Source organism: Carcharodon carcharias, chromosome 27, assembly GCF_017639515.1.
Source record: "Carcharodon carcharias isolate sCarCar2 chromosome 27, sCarCar2.pri, whole genome shotgun sequence".
Classification (NCBI taxonomy): Eukaryota; Metazoa; Chordata; class Chondrichthyes; order Lamniformes; family Lamnidae; genus Carcharodon; species Carcharodon carcharias.
The window spans coordinates 11,444,529-11,465,245 of NC_054493.1; the positions used below are offsets into that span (position 1 = coordinate 11,444,529).

The window sequence follows — 20,717 nt, forward strand, 5'->3', positions numbered from 1 at the left end:
AACTCCTTTGTAGGAACAAGCGTGGTAAATCTCCTCTGCACTTTCTCAAGGACCTTCACATCCTTCCTAAAGTGAGGTGACCAGAACTGGATGCAATTCTTGAATTGTGGCCTAACCAGAGCTTTGCAAAGATTCAGTATAACTTCCTGTTTTTGTACTCAATATCACTATTTATGTAGCTCAAGATCCAATTGGCTTTGCTAACTTCTCTCTTAAAACATCCTGTCACCTTCAGAGATCAAAGCAATGAAGCCCCAGGTCCCTCTGTCCATGCTCACTCTTTAGAACTGTGCCATGAATTATATCTTCCCCCTCCCTATTCCTCCTGCTAAAATACATCACCTCACTGTGAGGGTTGTAATCCCTGGAATTTAAAAGATGAAGAGGTGATTTGATCAAAGTTTTCGGGATATTAATTGGAACAGACAGGGAGAGAAACTATTTCCACTGGTTGGGGAATCTAGGATGAGTGGGCGGAGTCTAAACATAGAATCAGGTTCCAGCACGTTTTCAGGGAGAGAGTTCCAGATCCTGACAACTCTCTGTTGAAGCACTTCCCTGTTTCTGTACTCAGTACCTCTATTTATGAAGCCCAAGACCTCATATGCTTCCCTGACTACACCTCAATCTGCCCTGCCATAAGAAATCAGTCCCACAAATGCTTTAATCATCACTTGTACTCACAACGCCTATTTAGTGATACAAGATTTAAAATAGTTCCTGTAATATGTGCCCTACCATACACCTGTCCCCAAGGTTATGTCATCCCATCTACAAGAACCTCGATCTTTAGATGATAAGGGAATTATCCAGGAATTTCATAAGTCAGAACGCAGGGAGAGAGAGAGGTGGACTATGATCCCGGTGTTAAGGCAGTTTTTGGAAAACACTGTGATTGTCCCTGTGATAGTGACACCAGTAAAAGGGGTGGAGGGAAGAGAGGGATCAGTGACTGGGCTGGAATAGGGGCCATGGTTGGCACGGCCGCTGGGAAGCACTTAGACATGGAGAATATGTGGGAACAGGACGAGGCTGTGAGGCAGCAATGGACAGGAATCTTCAGTAAAAGAAATAAAAGGCAGAGAGATGAAATCCTGGAACAACAAGGAGTGAAATCCAGAAAAGAGATGGTGGATGGACTGATCGAGAGAAAGGAAACGGTCAGTGAGATCATTCAGCAGAATAAGATTGAGGTGAAGTCAGAACATGTCTAAAGCTGTTCCCTGTGTGATGTAAGGAGAGTTTTTATTGGATCAGGTACAAGGCCAGGAGGACATTGAAAAACAATAGAGTCCAACAATAGAGAGCCCAAAGGGTCTGGAAGGGGGATGTGTTAATAAACTCAGGGAGTCACAGGCTGCACAAACTTCAAGTGTGACCCCAGACCCATTTTAAATCAGTGAACAAATAAATCCTGGATTTTACTGCGACTCTTTTCCATGTCCCAGCTCCTGTAAATACTGACTGGAAAGGGACCAGAATCTCAGGACGTTCCACACCACCGACTGCTCATGTGGAAGTGATCTCCGATCAGATTAATGTACTTCTGATGTGAGTATTTAATAAAGTGTCTGAACTGCTCATTGTGCTTCCTGTCCAATATGCCCCCCAATATGGATCTTCCGTTTTACCAACTGGGAAAAAAATACCTGTTCACTGATTGGCCTGGATGGCAGCAGGATTATCCAGAATCCCCTGTGGGTCAGAAAGTCCTCTATCAATGAGAACAGGCGCCCAGAGCGCCAGCGTGGGGGTGGCCCAGACTGTGCTCGGAACATGCTCAGTGCGGCTGGTGGAGATGGACTGAGGTGCAACAGGAGGCTGGAGGAGATTGTGGACATACGGGAGGAATTGGGGCCAGGGATGGGCCAGAAGTCGATGATCCCAGATAATCCTGTAGGGCTGGAAACAACCACAATGTCGGTCAGTGACCACAGGGGTGGTGGTGAACAAGACTTGGTGTGAGTAAGGACATGAGCAGCCGTTTTGAATGAACTCCAGTTTCTATGGAGCCGAATCTGGGAGGCCGACAAGACGCACATTGGAATAGTCCAGTTTAGAGGGAACAAAGGAATGGATGAGTTTCAGCAGCAGATGGACTGAGGCAGTGACACAGCTAGGTGATGTTACTGAGGTGGAAATGGGTGGTTTTAGTGATTTGTAGTCCGAAGCTCAGCTTGGGCTGAAATGTGACAACAAGATAGTGAACAGTCTGGTTCAGCCTCAGAGAGCTGCAAGAGGGATGGAGTTGGTGGTGAGGGAGTGGAGACAATGGCTTTCATCTTCCCAACATTTAAATGGAGGAAGTTTCTGCTCATCCAGTACTGGATGTCAGACAAGTCAGGACGGTGTGTGAGTTGGAGGTGATGGTGTTCACTGACTCCTGTTACCCTGGTCCTTCTAGGTGGTGGAGGTTAAAGGTTTGGGAGATTCTGCCAAAGTTCTGGTTGAGCTGAAGATGTATTAAACACATCTTCACCCCCTGCACCTCCCACCTCTCTCTCTCCTCCCATGGAGCCAGAGTCTTGTATAGCCCAGACCAGGTGGCAGGTTCCATTCCCTGAAGGACATTAGTGAACCAGTTGGGTTTTTATGACAATCCAGCAATTTTCATGGTCACTTTTCCCTAGTGCCGGCCCCACAAATTACCAGATTCATTCAGCTCAATTTCACAACCTGTTTTTGTGGGTTCTCTCTCACTCCCTTTTTTCTGTTTTAAATCCGTTTCACAGGGGATTAGAAGGGGAGGATTTGCAGTCGGGAAACAGAAACAAAACATCACAGCAGAATCTGACAGTCGCCCGATTTATCATAACCTGAATATCATTTGATTTTGAACATGGAAGGAAAAAGTACCATTCACAGTGGAGAGAAATCGTACATGTGTTCTGTGTGTGGACGAGGCTTCAACCAGTCATCTGGCCTGTCAAGACACAAGCGCAGCCACACTGGGGAGAAGCCGTGGAAATGTGGGGACTGTGGGAAGGAATTCAGCTTCCCGTCAGAACTGGAAGAGCATCGGCGCAGTCACACTGGGGAGAGGCCGTTTACCTGCTCAAATTGTGGGAAGGGATTTACTCTTTCATCCAACCTGCTGAGCCACCAGCGAGTTCACAGTGAAGAGAGACCTTTTAAATGCCCAGACTGTGGGAAGGGCTTTAAAAGTTCCTGTGAGCTGATGTCCCATCAACGTGTTCACACTGATGAGAGACCATTCAGGTGCTCTCACTGCGGGACTGGCTTCAGGCGATCATCCCAACTCACTGTACACCTGCGAATTCACACTGGGGAGAGGCCCTACACCTGCTCCACTTGTGGGAAGGGATTCAGTCAGTCATCCAACCTGCTGAGACACCAGCAAGTTCACATGGGAGAACGGCCATTCACCTGCCCCCAGTGTGGGAAGGGATTCACTCAGTTATCTAGCCTGCTGAGACACCAGCAAATTCACACTGGAGAGAGGCCATTCATCTGTCCTCAGTGTGGGAAGGGATTCACTACCTCATCCCACCTGCTGACACACCAGCGAGTTCACACCGGGGAGAAGCCATTCACCTGCCCACAGTGTGGGAAGGGATTCACTCAGTTATCTTGCCTGCTGAAACACCAGAAAATTCACACTAGGGAGAGGCCATTCATCTGCCCTCAATGCGGGAAGAGATTCACTACCTCATCCGAACTGCTGACACACCAACGAATTCACACTGGGGAGAGGCCATTCATCTGCCCCCAGTGTGGGAAGGGATTCACTACCTCATCCAAACTGCTGAGACACCAGCGAGTTCACACTGGGGAGAGGCCGTTCACCTGCCCCCAGTGTGGGAAGGGATTCACTACCTCATCCAACCTGCTGAGACACCAGCGAGTTCACAAGTAACGACAGTGGTGGGATTTTGCTATTAATCACATCCAGGACTGAACCATGTTCATTGGGATCTGTTTCTGCTGATGTTAATAAACTACAGACCACTTAGAGGGGCAAATATTATGGATAAATTAGTCAAATAAATTAGTTAGATGTTAAAGACACAATGTGTTGAATCTTTTTAATATCTCTAACACAAGTTCGTTCTTTTTGAAGTGCTCTCCCTCTCCCTGCCTCCTCCATCCTCACCCCCAACAACCAGTGTGAGGATCTCATGGAGCTTCTTTGTCACTAAGATTGAGACAATCCGATTAGCTGCCTCTGCTGCTTCCCTCCCTTCCACTCGCCCTCCCTAAAGTTCCCCATTACCCGAGCCCTGAACTCACATCTTTCTGTCGTTTTCCTCCCGTCTCCCCTCAGGCCCTCTCAGAGCTCATCTTGTCAATGACACTCACCTCCTGCTCCATGAACGCTACACCCACTAAACTACTGATCACTCAACTTCCCCATGTTCACTGACTATGTTAATAGTTTTCTCTCTCAGGTATTGTCCCTCTCTCCTTCAAATCTGCCATCATTATATCCTTCTCAAAAAACAAATCCTTGACCCTACCATCCTTGCAATCTACTGACCCATCTCCAGCCTCTCTTTCCTCTCCAAATCCCTGCCTATCTTTCCAAGAACTCCATGTTGAATCCCTCCAATCAGGTTTCTGCCCCTGCCACAGAACTGAAACAGCTCTGATCAAAGTCACAAATGACATCCTATGTGACTGTGACAAAGATAAACTCTCCCTTCTCGTCCTTGACCTGCCTGCAGCCTTTGACAATGTTGACCACATCATTCTGCATATTCACCTCTCCCCTGTCGTCCAGGTGGGTGGGGCTGCTCTTTCCTGGTTCCATTTGTCTCTAGCATATCATAGCCAGAGACTCACTTGCAATGTCTTTCCTTCCCACTCATTCAGTCACCTCTGGTCTCCTCTTATTTCTCATTAACCTGCTCCAAACAATGACATCATCTGAAAACACCATCACTTATCACATTTACACTGACAGCTCCCAGCTCTGCCTCACCACCACCTCTCTCAACTTCTCCACTTTTGGTAAATTATCAGACTGTTTGGTGGATGTGCAGAAAATTTCCTCCAATTAAATATTGGGAAGACTGAAGTCATTCTTTGAATGACTGGTAGAAGCAGATTTAGTCGTAACTTTCAAAAGTGATTTGTACTTTTATTTAATAAGGAAAGATTTGGCGGCAGTCGGAAAAGAGCAGGGGAGTGCGACAGATTGGTAACATTTTCAGGGATGGTACAGGCACAATGGGTTGAATGGCCACCATCCATGCTCTATGATTCTATCATATGTTTATTATGAATCTTTATATTATTATAGATGACAGAATCTCCTAATAGTACAGCAGAGAAGGAGGCCGGTTGGTCTATTGAGTCTGTGCTGACAAATTCAACGACCTATCCAGTTAGTCCCACTCCCCCATTTATCCTTGCATCATTTCTCCTTCAAGAATTTATCCTTTTGAAGGTCACTCTTGAACCTGTATCCATCAGGTGGTGAATTCCAAATTCTTACCACTTGTTACTGAAAAGATTTCCTCATGATGCTAGTGTAAAAGCAAAATATTGCGGATGCTTGATATCTGAAATAAAAACAGAAAAAGCTGGAAAAACTCAGCAGGTCTGACACCACCTGTGAAGAGAGAAACAGTGTTAACATTAGCATTTCGAGTCCGTATGACTCTCCTTCATTGCACAATATCAAATATAGGATAGCCTGTTCTCTAGTCGGTTCCTCGACATTCTGGTCTAAAAACCATCTTGTTTACTCCAGGAATTCATCCACCACAGTATTATTGCGAATTTAGTTTGCCTAGTCTATATGCAGCTTAAAGTCACCCATGATTACCGTAGCATCCTTTTTACATACATCTCTAATTTCCTGTTTAACACTGTCCCCTACTTTATCACTACTGTTTGGAGGCTTGTGGACAACTCCAACTAATGTTTTCTGCCCTTTGTTGTTTCTTAGCTCCACCCAGACTGATTCTAGATCTAGATTTTCTGAGCCAATATCCTCTCTCACTACCGCACCGATTTCATCCTTAACTAACAATGTGACACCACTTCCTTTTCCTTTTTGCTTGTCTGTCCTAAATATCAAGTACCCTTGGATATTCAGTTCCCAGCCTTGGTCACCCTGCAGCCATGTCTCTAATCACAGTCATATCGTACCTGTTTACATCTATTTGCACTGTTAATCCATCTACCTTATTGCAAATGCTCCATGCATTCATATACAGTGCCTTTAGACTTGTCTTTTTAACATTTTTTATACATCTCTTTTTGTATTATGGTCCTATTTGCTGCTAGATCTTGTTTCCTCTGCCTTCCATTTTTGCTTTCTACTTTTCTATCCTTCACTCCTAGCTTTGTTTCCCTCTCTTGTGTCTCCTCGCTCAGTTTCCCATTCCCCTGCCAGTCTAGTTTAAACCCTCCCCCACATTACTAGCAAATACCACTGCGAGGATACTGGTCCTGGTCCTGCTGGGGTGCAACCCATTCAGCTCGTACAGATCCCATCATCCCCAGAATCAGTCCCTATGCCTCAGGAATCTAAATCCCTCCCTCCTACACCATCTCTCCAGTTTTGCATTCATCCAGTCTATTCTCCTATTTCTCATCTCACTAGCACATGGTACTGGGAGTAACCTGAGATTACTACCTTTGAGGTCATGTTTTTTAATTTATTTCCTAGCTCCCTATATTCTGCTTTCAGGCCCTCATCCCTCTTGTTACCTATGTTGTTGGTACTGATATGGACCATGACCTCTGCCTAATATATGATATAGTAATATATCATATATTAATATAATAATTTTTTAAAGTTCAGTCAAGGGATGTGGCTTCACTGGCTCTGCCAGCATTTATTCCCAATACCTAGTTGCCCTTGAGAAGGTGGTGGTGAGCTGCCTTCTTGAACTGCTGCATTCCATGCAGTGTAGGTACACCCAAAGTGCTATTAGGAAGGGAGCTCCTGGATTTTTATCCAGCGACTGAAGGAATGGCGATATATTTCCAAGTCAGGGTGTTGAGTGGTTTGGAGGGGAACTTCCAGGGGGTGGTGTTCCCATACATCTGCTGCCCTTTTCCTCTGAGATGACTGAGGTTGTGGGTTCGGAAGGTGCTGTTGGTGGACAGGCTTTGGAGAGTCAGGAGGTGAGTTACTTGCGGCAGGATTCCCAGCCTCTGACCTGCTCTTGGAGCCACAGTATTTATATGGCTGGTCTAGTTCTGTTTATGCTCAATGGTAACCCCCAAGATGTTGATCATGGGGGATTCAGTGAAGGTAATGCCACTGAATGTCAAGGGGTGATGGGTAGATTCTCACTTGTCGGAGATGGTAATTGACTGGCACTTGTGTGTTGCGAATGTTACTTGCCACCTGTCAGTGCAAGCCTGGATAGTGTCCAGGTCTTGCTGCATTTAGAAATGCACTGCTTCAATAGCTGCGGAGTCACGAATGGTGCTGAACATTGTGCAATCACCAGTGAACATTCCCTACTTCTGACCTTATGATGGGAGGAAGTTCATTGATGAAACAGCTGATGATGGTTGGGCCTAGGACAATACCCTGAGAAACTCCTGCACTGATGTTGTGGAAATGAGATGATTGACCTCCAACAACCACAACCATCTTCCTTTGTGCTAGGGTATGAATCCAACCAGTTTCGAGTTACCCCCCTGATTCCCATTGACTCCAGTGTTGCCAGAGATCCTGATGCCACACTTGGTCAAATGCTGCCTGGATGTCAAGGGCGGTCACTCTCACCTCACCTCGGGAGTGCAGCTCTTTTGTCCATGTTTGTACCACGGCTGTAATGAGGTCAGGAGCTGAGTGACCCTGGCGGAACCCAAGCTTAGCATTAGTGAGGAGGTTATTTCTTAGCAAGTGCTACTTGATAAAGAAACAGGCCCAATCTTGATGTAGTGATGAAAATTTTTGTTTACCAATTAAGCTTTGAGTGTGATGGAGGAGGTGGGGTCAATAATTAAGAGGTTACACTTTGGGCTCAAATTAATAAGGACTCTGACCTGTGGGAAGGAAGGAAACCCTGGGAGGTGAGCAGGGAGGATTCAGAAACACCACTAGAAGCCCCAAACCCCCCAATAAGACTCAGTAATTTTATTGTCAGTCTGCAGACAGGAGCTGGAGAAATGAACCCAGGCAGAGGAGAGGGAGGGAGAAAACTGGAATGGAGGAACGAAATGGTGAGATGGTTTGGATTTCAGCTGAGGGAGGAGAGAGAGTGTGTGGGACGGGGATTTACAGCTTTGGGGGAACAAGAGAAGAAAAAATGTTCCATCAAAACTAGAATTGATTGTTCTGAATTTCTATCTTTGAATGACAATGATGAGCTTTGCAAACAAGTTGAAACATAACCAGTGGGAAGCTCCACCCTCTTTAACTCTTGTTGGTCTAGCAAGGTTGAAACTTTTGTTTAACAGTAAAAGGTAACTTTTTAAATTTTAATTTTTTGTCAGTTTTAATACAGTCATTTGGAAAGTTACTTGAAGAGCAAATCAAACAAAACAAAATTTGGGAAAAAGATTGAAAAAGAACAAAAGATTTGGAAAAACAAAATTAAAAATTGTAGCTTGATTCACCTTTGATTTGAAAAATAAGTTATATAACAATTATGGTCCCATCTGCCCTCTCAGTTGGTGTAGAAGTTCCCATGATGTTATTCCAAAGAACAGGGGAGTTCTCCCTGATCTACTGCTTCATATTTTTCCTCAACATACATTACTGAACAGATTATCTGGTCACAGTCACATTTCTATTTGTGGGATCTTGCTGTGCACATTTTGGTGACTGCATTTCCTACATTACAACAGGGACTACACTTCAAAAGAACTTCATTGGCTGTAAAGCACTTTGAGTCATTCTGAAGTTGTGAAAGGCACTATATAAATACAAGTCTCCATTAACAAAGGAGAAAAGGCCCAAAAATGGAACGGTCGGTAACAGGACATCAATCAGTCTCCTCCTACTTTCGAGAAATCAAGGGCTCGAACACTGTGTGTTTGTCACAAAGCTGATTTAGTTAACCTATATCCCAAATATTAAACTCCAGCCCAGTTGCAGAGATTATTAACATCAACTGAAACAAACTCCAACTGTTAGAATGAACATGATTCTATCCTGGATGTAATTTGCAGTATCAATTACAGCAGAATCCATCCCCTGGAGACTCTTGTGAACTCGCTGGCATGTCAGCAGGCTGACTTAGTGAATCCCTTCCCACACACGGAACAGATGAACTCTCCAGCATGAATGCGCTGGTGAATCGTCAGATCCATTTAGCTTTTAAAGCTCTTCTCACGGTTAGAACATTTAAAAGGTCTTGTGTCAGAGTGGTGAGTTGGTGTGAGGCGAGTGAGTGAGCTGAGTGAATCCCTTCCCACACTAGGAGGAGGTGGATGGTTTCTCACTGGTGTGTCAGCAGGATGGATGAATGAATGAACCTATTCCCGCTCTTGGAGCAGGTGAGTGGTCTCTATCTGATATGAGTTCTCTGGTCTTTATATAAACTTGATAACTGAGTGAATGCATTCCCACATTCAGAGCAGGTAACCGGCCTCTCCCCAGTGTGACTGTGTTGATGAATTTCCAGCACAGACTGAGTTCTGAATCCCTTCCCATAGTCCCCACATTTCCACGATTTCTCCAGGTTGGATGGTCAGTTGAAGCCTTGTCCACACACAGAACTTGTGTACAGTTTCTCCCCACTGTGAATGATGTGATGTTTTCTCAGACTGTGTAACTGGTTACAGCTCTTTCCATGGTCAGTTCACTGGAACACTCTCACTCTGGTGTGTGTGTGTCTCAGTGTTTATCAATCACACTTATTTTTAAGATCTTTTTTCCATAGACAGAATGTTGCTCCTTCCAAATTTAAAGGCTGATGATAGTCAGGTCCTGATGAATTGAGTGACTGCCAGATTTTGATGTGATGTTTGGTTTGAGGTTTCTGCCTGTAAATCCTCCCTCACTGCTACCCTGTAAAAGGAGTTAACAGTGTCAGTGTCATGATCAATGCAAGATAGAATTCACCTGCTGTGGGTTTGGGAAGGGATTCACTCAGACATCCAACCGGGTGAGACACCAGCGTGTTCACAAGTGACTGCAGGGATTGGCTTCTGCTATCATTGCTGCTGTTCATCACATCCAGGACAGAACCATGTTCATTCTGAGAGTCAGTGTTTGTTTCTGATAGTAATAGCCTCTCTAACTTGCCTGGAGTTTAATATTCTGGATAAATATGAAATCAATCAGATTTGTTTGGAAACTATTGTTCTGGATTTTTGTTCCCACCTGAATGTTTAGCATCACCTGGCTGGAGCTCAGAAAGGACAATCTGGGGGAGGATCATACAGCAGGAACAGATCTTCAGCCTGGACACAGTCCAGGAGCACAATAACCATCCATATATTGTCCCTGTTGGATAAAATCAAACACAGTATTTATTCTCCATCTGGTTATCTGACTTTTCCATTTTGTACAGTTTAGGCTGACCTCCATGGTAACTCAGATATTGTGTTCCTTTCTCTCGTTTCCAATTCACTAATATAACATTTGTTTTTCCCAATCTATCTAGAACATCATATGGACCTTCCCAATTAGCTTCCCGACCCCACCCCTCTCCACAAGGTTTTTAACATGACTTCATCTCCCATTGAACAGTTAATGTTATGGGTGGAGTGGTTCTACCTGGAGGTGTTGAGATGGGCAGCACCATTGTCTCCACTGCCTGTAGCAGGGAGGATGCTGAGGTTTGTTGGAGGTCCTGGAGAAACTGGTCCTGATTCTGTCGAGTAGCAATAGGGAGTGGGACCCCATGGGGGATTCACAATCTGGATTGACCGACCTGTCATGAGCTGAAATGGGCTGTGACCAGGGAGGTGAACAGGAGGAGAGTGAATGGTCATTTAGACACCAGGAAAGACGGTAACCCAGTCTTTGGCCTTGACCAGATCATCATCTCTCTCCATGACAGCTTTTTTCAGTGTAATTTCTATAGAGTGATTAAAGCTCTCGACCATCACACCCACAAGATGACACAGCTGCTGCATTACTTCTGCTGTGAAATGAGAACCATTATCATTCTCTATCCTTTTCAGAAAGTCCTATCTGGTAAATATCTGTTCCCACAAAATTTTAGCTGTCGTGACAGCATCATTTTTACAGACAGGGAATCCTTCAATCCACCAGGTAAACATATCTATAACTATACCAGTCCCCTCCTTTTACTGTGAGTAGTGGGCCTGTATCATCAATCTGCAATGTTTCCCAGGGAACATCATTCATATGGGACATGTCCATTGGGACCTTTCATTTCACAGGGCCGGATTAATCTGGGCATAGATGATACACAGGATCAATTGCATCTTCAGCTACCAATAGTAATTATGAACATATCAAGAGCCCTGAAGGGAAACATGTCCCCAGTTTGATCACCAAACAAAATTCATTACTTTCTAAGGCATTGAGGTGTGACCCAAATCAAATTAGAGCCATCCGAGTGATAGAAAATTCATCATGTAGGACGACTGATTCCTAACTTGCTGCGAGGTTAGAAGGAACCTTTTTCCTATGGTGCACAGCCTCTTTGACCACAGTCGCATCAGGGTCAGGGTCCTGACAAGTTTTTAAATCAGGTTTAACTGGAGTCTGTCATACTGGTGCCAGTGATGGAATTTTGGGTGGATCCCATGGAATCCTCTCTGGAGATGCTCTCCCCGTGAGTCAGTCTGCTTGGCTATTGCCATCACCCTCTTCACTAACTGCTGCTGCTGATGTACCTTCACCTTACAAATAGCAACTTGTCTTGGATACTTACCAGCAGTATCCCAAATCATTTGGAGATCAGATTGGTGGGTGAGTGGTTTCCTTTCTGCTGTGAAGTAGCTGCATTTTTTTTTTTGCTCGAGAATTAAGTTTTCCTTGAGGGAGTTACAACCAAAGGAGCTTTCAGAAAAGATGGTGATTCTGTCAGTAGCGGTTTGAAGAGCTGTGATCACAATAACCTCAGCTTTCTGGGCTAAACATTATGCTGGGTATTTAATAAGGATAGTACAGCTGTCATAGGGAATCAAAGATGCAGCTCAAGCCTAATACTTTCATAAAATCCACATAAATCCCAGATGAGTTCAACAGTGTATTGGCTTTAAAAGGTCAGTTGGACATGGCCTCTTTCACCTGACAAGTATCTGGGGTCTTTCATACTGGAACATCCCAACCAATTGGTATTTGTGAGGTTGCAGAGTATTAATATCTTTGATTTGTAACTCCATTATTCATTAGTCTATCACATCAGAGATAGTGCCTTAACTTGGTGCTTAATTAATAATGTCAATGAAGTCTATTGGGTATGTGGAATTGTTGAAATAAACTGTATTGGGTCCTCTTGTGTGCTTAACTAACCAGTGAATCCCAAATGGAAGCAATATACTGAAAATCTGCAATGAAAATGGAAGGTGCTGGGAAAATGCAGCAGGTCTGACAGCATCTGTGGAGCGAGAAACAGAGTTAATCTGACTTCTTCGGAACTGAAGAGGGGCAGACATAGAGCAGGTTTTATGCTGTTGAAAAAAATGGGGTGAACAAAAGAGAAGGTCAAGGATAGGCTAGAGGGTGGGAGAGATTAAATGACAAATATGTCATGGAACAAAAGGCAATGAGAGTGTTATTGTTTCTAATAAAGAAACAAAGCACAGTAAGTTTTAATGTCAGAACACAGGACAAAAGACTGTCCAGTTCTGTTTTGAAGAAGAGTCATATTGGACTGGAAACATTAACTCTGTTTCTCTCTCCACAGATACTGCCGGACCTGCTGAGTTTTTCCATACTTTCTGTTCTTAATTCAGTGAACCATTAATATTTGCTCTGTGCACAGGGGTGCGTGTGCCTGAGAAGTGTCCAATTGGAAAACCCTTTCCATTCACCTCTTGCATTACTGCAGCAGATAGATATCGTTTTGACAGTGGCAATAGGGCTGTGGAATTAAGTGTATAGATCTTCCAAAGAGCCTGCACAGGCATGGTGGGCCAGGTGGTTTCCATCTGTGCTGGATTATTCAATAAAACAGCGAATATTCGGTATCAGGAGATGCAGAGAGAAAGATAGAGCAACCAGAGACTGTGGGATTGAAACCAGACGGTGTATTCAGTATCAGGAGATATAGAGAGAAAGATAGAGAAACCAGAGACTGTAGGATTGAAACCAGGCAGAGTCAATACCTTCAGGAAGGAAGTGGAAAAAGTTTTTAAATCTCAGTGTATTTCTACAGGAGAGCAGTTGTTTACATCACTTTAAGGAATGGAACATAGCAGCGCACAGGTTTGCAAACATTTACATATTTTTAAAAAATTAGTATATCTTAATTGCGAAACAAGGTTATTTGCTACTTTGTGTTCGGATATTTCAATGGCTCTGCTGTAACCCAACATCCCCTGCGGGTGTGCCTATGCTATATACACACTGCAGGAGACTAGTGCGCAGGCGCAGTACTTAACTATTTGGAACATGCGCAGTCTTACTTTGCTCGGAGATGTACGAGTGAGGGAGAGGCTTTTGGTGATGGGTGAGAGCGGGCAGGGCGGAGGGAGAAATGGAGCCGGGAGGTGGGAGGGAGAGGTTTCATAAACGTCCAGTGTAGGCCTCAAGCCCCGAATAAGATCGTGCAGGTCCCGTATATGCAGCTCCGGGGCTTTTTCCCAGGTCTAGGCCCAGGTTAACGTCCGCCATCTCGTTTCACGATAACAGTGCGCATGCGGGTCCATTTTGGTGACGTAACACAGTGTGGGCGGAGCGCCAGGTTGCTGGTGCCCAGGAGAGAAAAATCACCGATTTTGCACCCACTCTGCGCACAGGAGCTAATGACAGGCCGAGATTAGCGGGATGGGCAATATGCTGCAGGGTGCATGAGTGGCCATCTGAAGAACATAAAAATGGGAACATCAGAATTAGGATCAGGCCATTCAGCCCATTAAGTCTGCAACCCCACTTAATAAGATCATGGCTGATCAGCCTTGAATATATTCAATGACCAGCCTCCACTGCTCATTGGGGAAGAGAATTCCAAAGACTGACAATCCTCAGAGGGAAAGAAATTTCTCCCCCTCAGTGTTAAATGGGAGATCCTTTATTTTTGCACTGTGCCCCCTGGTTCTAAATTCCTTTATGAGGGAAAACATCCTTTCAGCATCCACCCTGTCAAGCTACCTTGGAATCTTGCTTGTTTCAATAAAATCACCTCTCATTTTTTTAAACTCCAATGAATATAGCTCAACCTTTCCTCATAAGACAAACACTCTCATTCCAGGAATCAGCCTAGCAAAGCTTCTCTGAGCTGCTTCCAATGCACATTTGTCCTTGCTTAAGTAATCCTGGGCAAGAGAGGGGGAGAGAATGGTGTGAGTTTCTATCCTGGACTGACAGTGTGGATTTTGGAAACTCCTTTTACAGGGGGTGAGAAGGAGAGGATTTACACACAGCAAGTGGAAATCAAGAGAAATATTTGTCTCTTCTTAATGTCTATCCTCAACTGACACATAACTTTTGTAATCTCCTTTTACAGGGAGTAGAAGATTTGAAAACTGCCATATTTTGCTCTGACTCCGGTGCTTCTGATAGCTTTACAGCCGCAGGCTCCAGCAGGAGATTTTAAATTTGAAAACAGTGACATTGTTTCAGAGGTGAGTATTATTGGACATTCACCTACAGCTTAGAGTTTCTTGTGGTGTGTTCTGGCTCCATGGCTCTGGGGCTGGGGTTGCTCCTTTGATGTGGATCTGAACCCATGTCCATCCATTGCTCTTTCACCTCTGCCCTCCCTAATCACCTCTCTGCCATTGTCTCACTTTGTCTGCCTCTAATAATGCATTTCTTTTAACCATGTTTGGAATTTTCCTGTTATTTCTGTCAGATGTGTCTAAATGAGGTTTCTCGTGCTGGTCATCCCCCTGCCATTCACTGCTGATTTACCAGCTTTATCTTCCCATGGTCTGGAATTGTTTCCCTGCATTAGAGATCATTTCTCTTCTGCTTCTGAGCTTATATTGACCATCAAATTCTGCTCCATTTTTATTCCTTGTAATTCATTCTGCACATCCTGAAATGTTAACTCTCTTTCTCTTTCTACAATTACTGCCTGAACTGCTGTGTATTTTCAGCATTTTCTCTGTTTATTTCAGATTCCCAGCAGCCGCAATTTTTTGTTTTATTGCCGGTGTTGGTCACAGAATTGAGCCTAGAATCAGAGATGGATCAATTAAGAACTGATTTATATCGGGGTGGGTGTTCCTTCCAGAGGTTGGTCCCTGGCCTCGAGTGTAGGTCCTTTCTCATGCAATCCTGGAATGATTACAAAACGGTTGGAGGCTACTTAGCCCATTGTTCCTTTGCTGGCTCTCTACAAGAGCAAATCAGCTCGTCCCACTCTCCTGCCCTTTCGTTTCAGCCTTACTTTTTTCTCAGGTGCTTATTCAATTTTCTTATCAAAGCCTCTGCTGCATCAGCTTGAGCTGGAGTGGAAATGGAGGAGAAGCTGCTGGGTTTAACCCTGAGTACGATGGAACCCAGTCAGGCCCAGAAATTTCCAATGTAAAATTGTCAAGAAATAGATTCTGGGGAATTCAGGTTGTTGAGCGGACCCTGTCTGTCTGTACCATGTAAAATAGTGTTGTTTTAGGAACAAGTATTTCTCTAATGTTTTTAATCTATTTTACATATACATATTTTAAAATTTTTTGGGGGGGGATTTGTTGTCACTAACAAGACCAGCAGCATATATTACCCATTCCCAGTTACTGTGGAGAAGATGATATTTGACCTTCTTGAACAGCTGCAGTGAAGGTGCTCCCACAATGCTGTTAGGTCAGGAGTTACAGGTTATTCACCCAGTGATGATGAACAGTGAAATATGTCCAATATACATATTTGTATTTATACTGTGCCTCTAAAGAGTGTCTGAAAGGAGGAAAGTGAGGTAGACAGCAGCAGAGATTTAAGGAGGAAATTCCAGAGCTTGGGGCCTAATAACTGAAAGAATGGCCAACACTGATGGAGTGATTCAGATCAGGAATGTTCAAGTTAGATGAGTTACAGGGATCTTAAAGGTTGTGTGACTGGAGGAGATTACAGAGATAGGGATAATCACAGCCATGCAGGTAAACAAGGATGAGAATTTTCAAATTTAGGTGCTTCTTAACCCAGAACCTTTGTACCTTAACGAGCACAGGAGTGATGTGTGAGTAAGACTTTTTGCGAGTAAGCACACGGGCAAGATTACAGGGAGGTTGAATGTGGGAGTCTGGCCAGGACTGTGTTAGGATAGTTAAGGCTAGAGGTAACAAAGGAATGAATGACAGTTTCAGCAGCAGATGAACTGAGACTTACATCGAAATAGATGTTGCTGGTGATGATCCAGACATGCGGTTGAAAACTCATCTTGGGGTGAAATATGACACCAGGGGTGTGAACAGTCTGGTTCAGCCTCAGACTGTTGCCAGTGTTATGACATGGCAGATGATGTGTGCCAGGCAGACCAAATCCAAGAGGGAAACTTGGTCGCACTATCACAACGGTTTTACAATTTGTATTTATTACGAGATGTGTGCACTGAATTCAGAAGTAATAGGTCCAACAAGACCCTCAGCGATTTTTAAAAAATGCATTAAAATATTTATTAACAAAATAAAAGATGCCAAGAACAAACATTTATTTCAATTACTACTATAATAACTCCTAAAATTCCTAATTAACCTGAACCCCAGGTGCACTCCCTTTAAAGCAACCATTCACAATAAATTTCAGATTTAAAGCATACTCAGCAAGTTAACGCAATACCCTGGACAGTGGAGTTCCAAATGGCTTTTCTCCGGCTTTTATTGCAGTGATTCAAGAAGGCAGGTCACCACCACCTTCTCAAGGGCAACTAGGGATGGACAATAAATGCTGGCCCAAGCCAAAAAAGCCCATATCCTGTGAATGAATAAAATAAACACAAAGTTTTGTTGCATAGCAGACTTATGCACACATGCTGGAGGTTTCGTAAAGGCTATTTCACACACTCTGGTTAGATGTTACATGGCCTTCTCACACATAAACTTTCATTCTCCTTTACAAATGTTTCTATCTTTTTAATATGTAAATTCTGTTGTTCCATATGTCTTTGAAACTGTATCTTCCTCATAACATAAAACTTTAATGTTGACAATATATTATCAGTAACCTTTGGGAAAAATAAACACATTCCTTAGCCTTGCTTATCTGGCTACTTGCAAACAGACGATAATCCCTTTGAAATCCAAATATCCCTTCACTTATCTAAAAATGCAAGTGCCCTTCATTCCTTACATGCGAAGCCAGCGTCCATGTTTACTCATTAACATGTCAAGCTCCTAGCTTCTTTTGATGATTTAAAGTCTGCTTGACTACAAAATGTAATTAAATCACACACAGACCTAACTATACTTACCCCCATAAACCTACTTCACAATAACCCAGAAAAATATTATGAAAATTAGATGTTAGTTTCATGACACCAGGGTGAGGTTTGAAGTTGGTGGCTGGGGAGTGGAGTTTGTAGTGGGGACTGAAGACAACGACTTTGGTTTTTCCAATATTTAAATGGAGTAAATATTTGCTCATCCAGTACTGGATGTTAGAACAAGTAAATATGGTGTGTGACTTGGCGGAGAACCTGGAGGTGGTGGTGTTCACATACACCTGCTTCCCTGGTCCTTCTAGGTAAGGAGGTTGAGGGTTTAATGTTTCTGTCAAAGTCCTGGTCAAATTGTAGATATGCAAAATCCCTCGCCTTTGCCGCAGCCTCAGCACATCTCTCTCTTTCTCTCTCTCTCCCATCTCTCCTTTGCCATTGAGGGCAGTGTCTTATGTAGGTCCAGGCTGGATGACAGGTTCCCTTCCCTGAAGGACATTTGTGAACCAGTTGGATTTTTTGATAATCCAGTAGTTTTCATGATCACTTTTTCCTGGTGCCAGCCCCACAAATTACCAGATTCATTCAGCTCAATTTCACAAACTCCCTTTGTGTTTTTCTGGGTTCTCTCTCACTCACTTTTTTTCTATTTTAAATCAGTTTCACAGGGTATTAGAAGGGGGGGATTTGCAGTCAGAAAATTCAAGCCAAACACCACATCAGGATCTGATAGTGTCGTCGAATTTTTCGTAACCTGAATATCATCAGATTTTGAACATGGAAGGAAAATGCACCGTTCACAGTGGGGAGAAACCGTACACATGTTCTGTGTGTGGACGAGGCTTCAACCGATCATCTGGCCTGTCAAGACACAAGCGCAGTCACACTGGCAAGAATCCGTGGAAATGTGGGGACTGTGGGAAGGCGTTTAGTTACCCTTCTGACCTGGAAACGCATCGGCGCAGCCACACTGGAGAGAGGCCCTTCACCTGCCCTGAGTGTGGGAAGGGATTCACTCAGTCATCCAGCCTGCTGAAACACCAGCGAGATCACAATGGGGAGAGGCCATTTACATGTTCTGAGTGTGGGAAAGGATTCACTCAGTTGTCCAATCTGTTAGGACACAAACGTGCTCACACTGGGGAGAGGCCATTCACTTGCTCAAAGTGTGGGAAGGGATTCACTCAGTCATCCCACCTGATGGCTCACCAGCGAGTTCACAATGGAGAGAGACCGTTCACATGCTCTGAGTGTGGGAATGGATTCACTCAGTTATCTGACCTGCTGAAACACCAGCGAATTCACACTGGGGAGAGACCATTCACCTGCTCAGTGTGTGGGAAGGGATTCACTCAGTCATCCCACCTGCTGAAACATCAGCGAGTTCACACTGATCAGAGGCCTTTTCAATGTCTTCGCTGTGAGAAGTGCTTTAAAAGTTCTGCCGAGCTGATGTCCCACCAACGAGTTCACACTGACGAGAGACCATTCAAATGCCTGGATTGCGGGAAGTGCTTTAAAAGTTCCGGGGAACTGGTGACCCATCAACGTGTTCACACTGATGAGAGACCATTCAGGTGCTCTCACTGTGGGAATGGGTTCAGGAAATCATCTCAACTCACTGTACACCAGCGAATTCACACTGGGGAGAGACCACTCACCTGCTCCAAGTGTGGGAAGGGATTCAATAATTCATCCAATCTCCTGAAACACCAGCGCATTCACACTGGGGACAAACCTTTCACCTGCTCTGAGTGTGGGAAGGGATTCACTCAGTCATCCCACCTGCTGAGGCACCAGCAAGTTCACAAGAAATTATAGTGATTGGATTTTGCTGGTAATCACATTGAGGACTGAGTCATATTCAGTTGGGTCTGTTTCTGCTGATGTTCATAAACAACAACCCAGTTATAGGGGATAATATTCTGGAAGGAAATCAAATAAATCAGATTTGTGTAAAACACAGTGTGTTGAATCTTTTTAATATCTCTAACAGAAGTTAGTTACTTTTGAAGGGCTCTCCTTCTCCCCAATCTCCTTCATCCTCACCTCCAACAAGAAGTGAAGCTGGAACTTCTTTGTCACTAAGATTGAAACAATCTGATCGTCTGCCTCTGCTGCTTCCCTCACTCCCACTAGCCCACTGGGCCAAACTGTCTCTAAAGTTCCTCTTTGCATGAGCACTGAACTTGAATCTTTCTCCAGTTTCTCTCCTATCTCCTGTCAATCCCTGTCGGAGCTCATCAGGTCCATGAGATCTGCCTTTTGCTTCCTTGACCCTATTCACACTAAACTGTTGACCGTCCAACTTCTGCATGTTAGCTGATATCTCTGTCTCTGAAATTCACCGTCAGGTTTCCTGTTGTGGGAGAATCTAGAACTGCGGGGGGGGGGGTGGGGGGGTCACTGTTTAAAAATAAGGTGTCGCTCATTTAAGACAGAAATGAGGAGAATTTTTTTCTCTCAGATGGTTGCGAGTCTTTGGAACTCTCTTCCTCAAAAGGTGGTGGAAGCTGAGTCTTTGACTATTTTTAATGCAGAGCTAGATCGATTCTTGATTAACAAAGGGGTGAAAGGTTACCAGGGGTAGGCAGGAATGTGGGGTTGAGGTTACATTCGGATCAGCCATGATCTTATTGAATGGCGGAGCAGGCTCGAGGGGCCAAGTGGCCTCCTCCTTCTCCTAATTCATATTGATCATCCTAAAAGAAAACCCTTGACCCACTGTCCTTGCAAACTACCAGCTCATCTCCAACCTCCCTTTCCTCTCCTAAGTTCTTGAACTTGATGTCCCCCAAGGATCTATCCTTGGCCCCTCCTATTTCTCATCTACAAGCTGTCACTAGGTGACATCATCCAAAAGCACCATGTTAGTTTCCACGTGTACACTGACAATGCCCAGCTCTACCTCACCACCGTCCCTCTCTATTCCTCCACTGTTACTAAATTATCAAACTACTTATCCGACACCCAGCACTGGATGAGCAGAAATTTCCTCCAGTTAAAAATTAGGAAGACAGAGCCATTGTCTTCAGTCACCAATACAAATTCCGTTCCCTAACTACCGAGTCCATCCCTCTTCCTGGGAACTGTCTGAGGTTGGACCACACTGTCCAAAATCTTCGTGTCAGATTTGATCCCAAGATGAGATTCTGACCACATATCTACACCATCACTAATACCCTTATTTCAATCTCCATAACATCGCCTGTCTCCACCCCACCCCAGCTCATCTGCTGCTGAAACCCATGTTCATGTTACTTTTGGACTTGACAAATCTAATGCATTCCTGACCAGCCTCTCACACTCACCCCATCCCTACACGGA

At 44.2% G+C, this 20,717-nt stretch overlaps 1 protein-coding gene across 1 annotated transcript; it reads left to right on the forward strand.

Annotated features, from left to right (window-relative positions):
- The first annotated feature begins 954 nt into the window (after nucleotides 1-954).
- Nucleotides 955-19,326, forward strand: LOC121270581 (zinc finger protein 850-like). The gene is made up of 3 exons (XM_041175956.1): nucleotides 955-1,551; nucleotides 2,733-3,873; nucleotides 18,194-19,326. Exons 2-3 carry the CDS (start codon nucleotides 2,840-2,842, stop codon nucleotides 19,209-19,211), a joined length of 2,052 nt encoding a protein of 683 aa, XP_041031890.1. The 5' UTR covers nucleotides 955-1,551; nucleotides 2,733-2,839; the 3' UTR covers nucleotides 19,212-19,326.
- The last annotated feature ends 1,391 nt before the right edge of the window (nucleotides 19,327-20,717 follow it).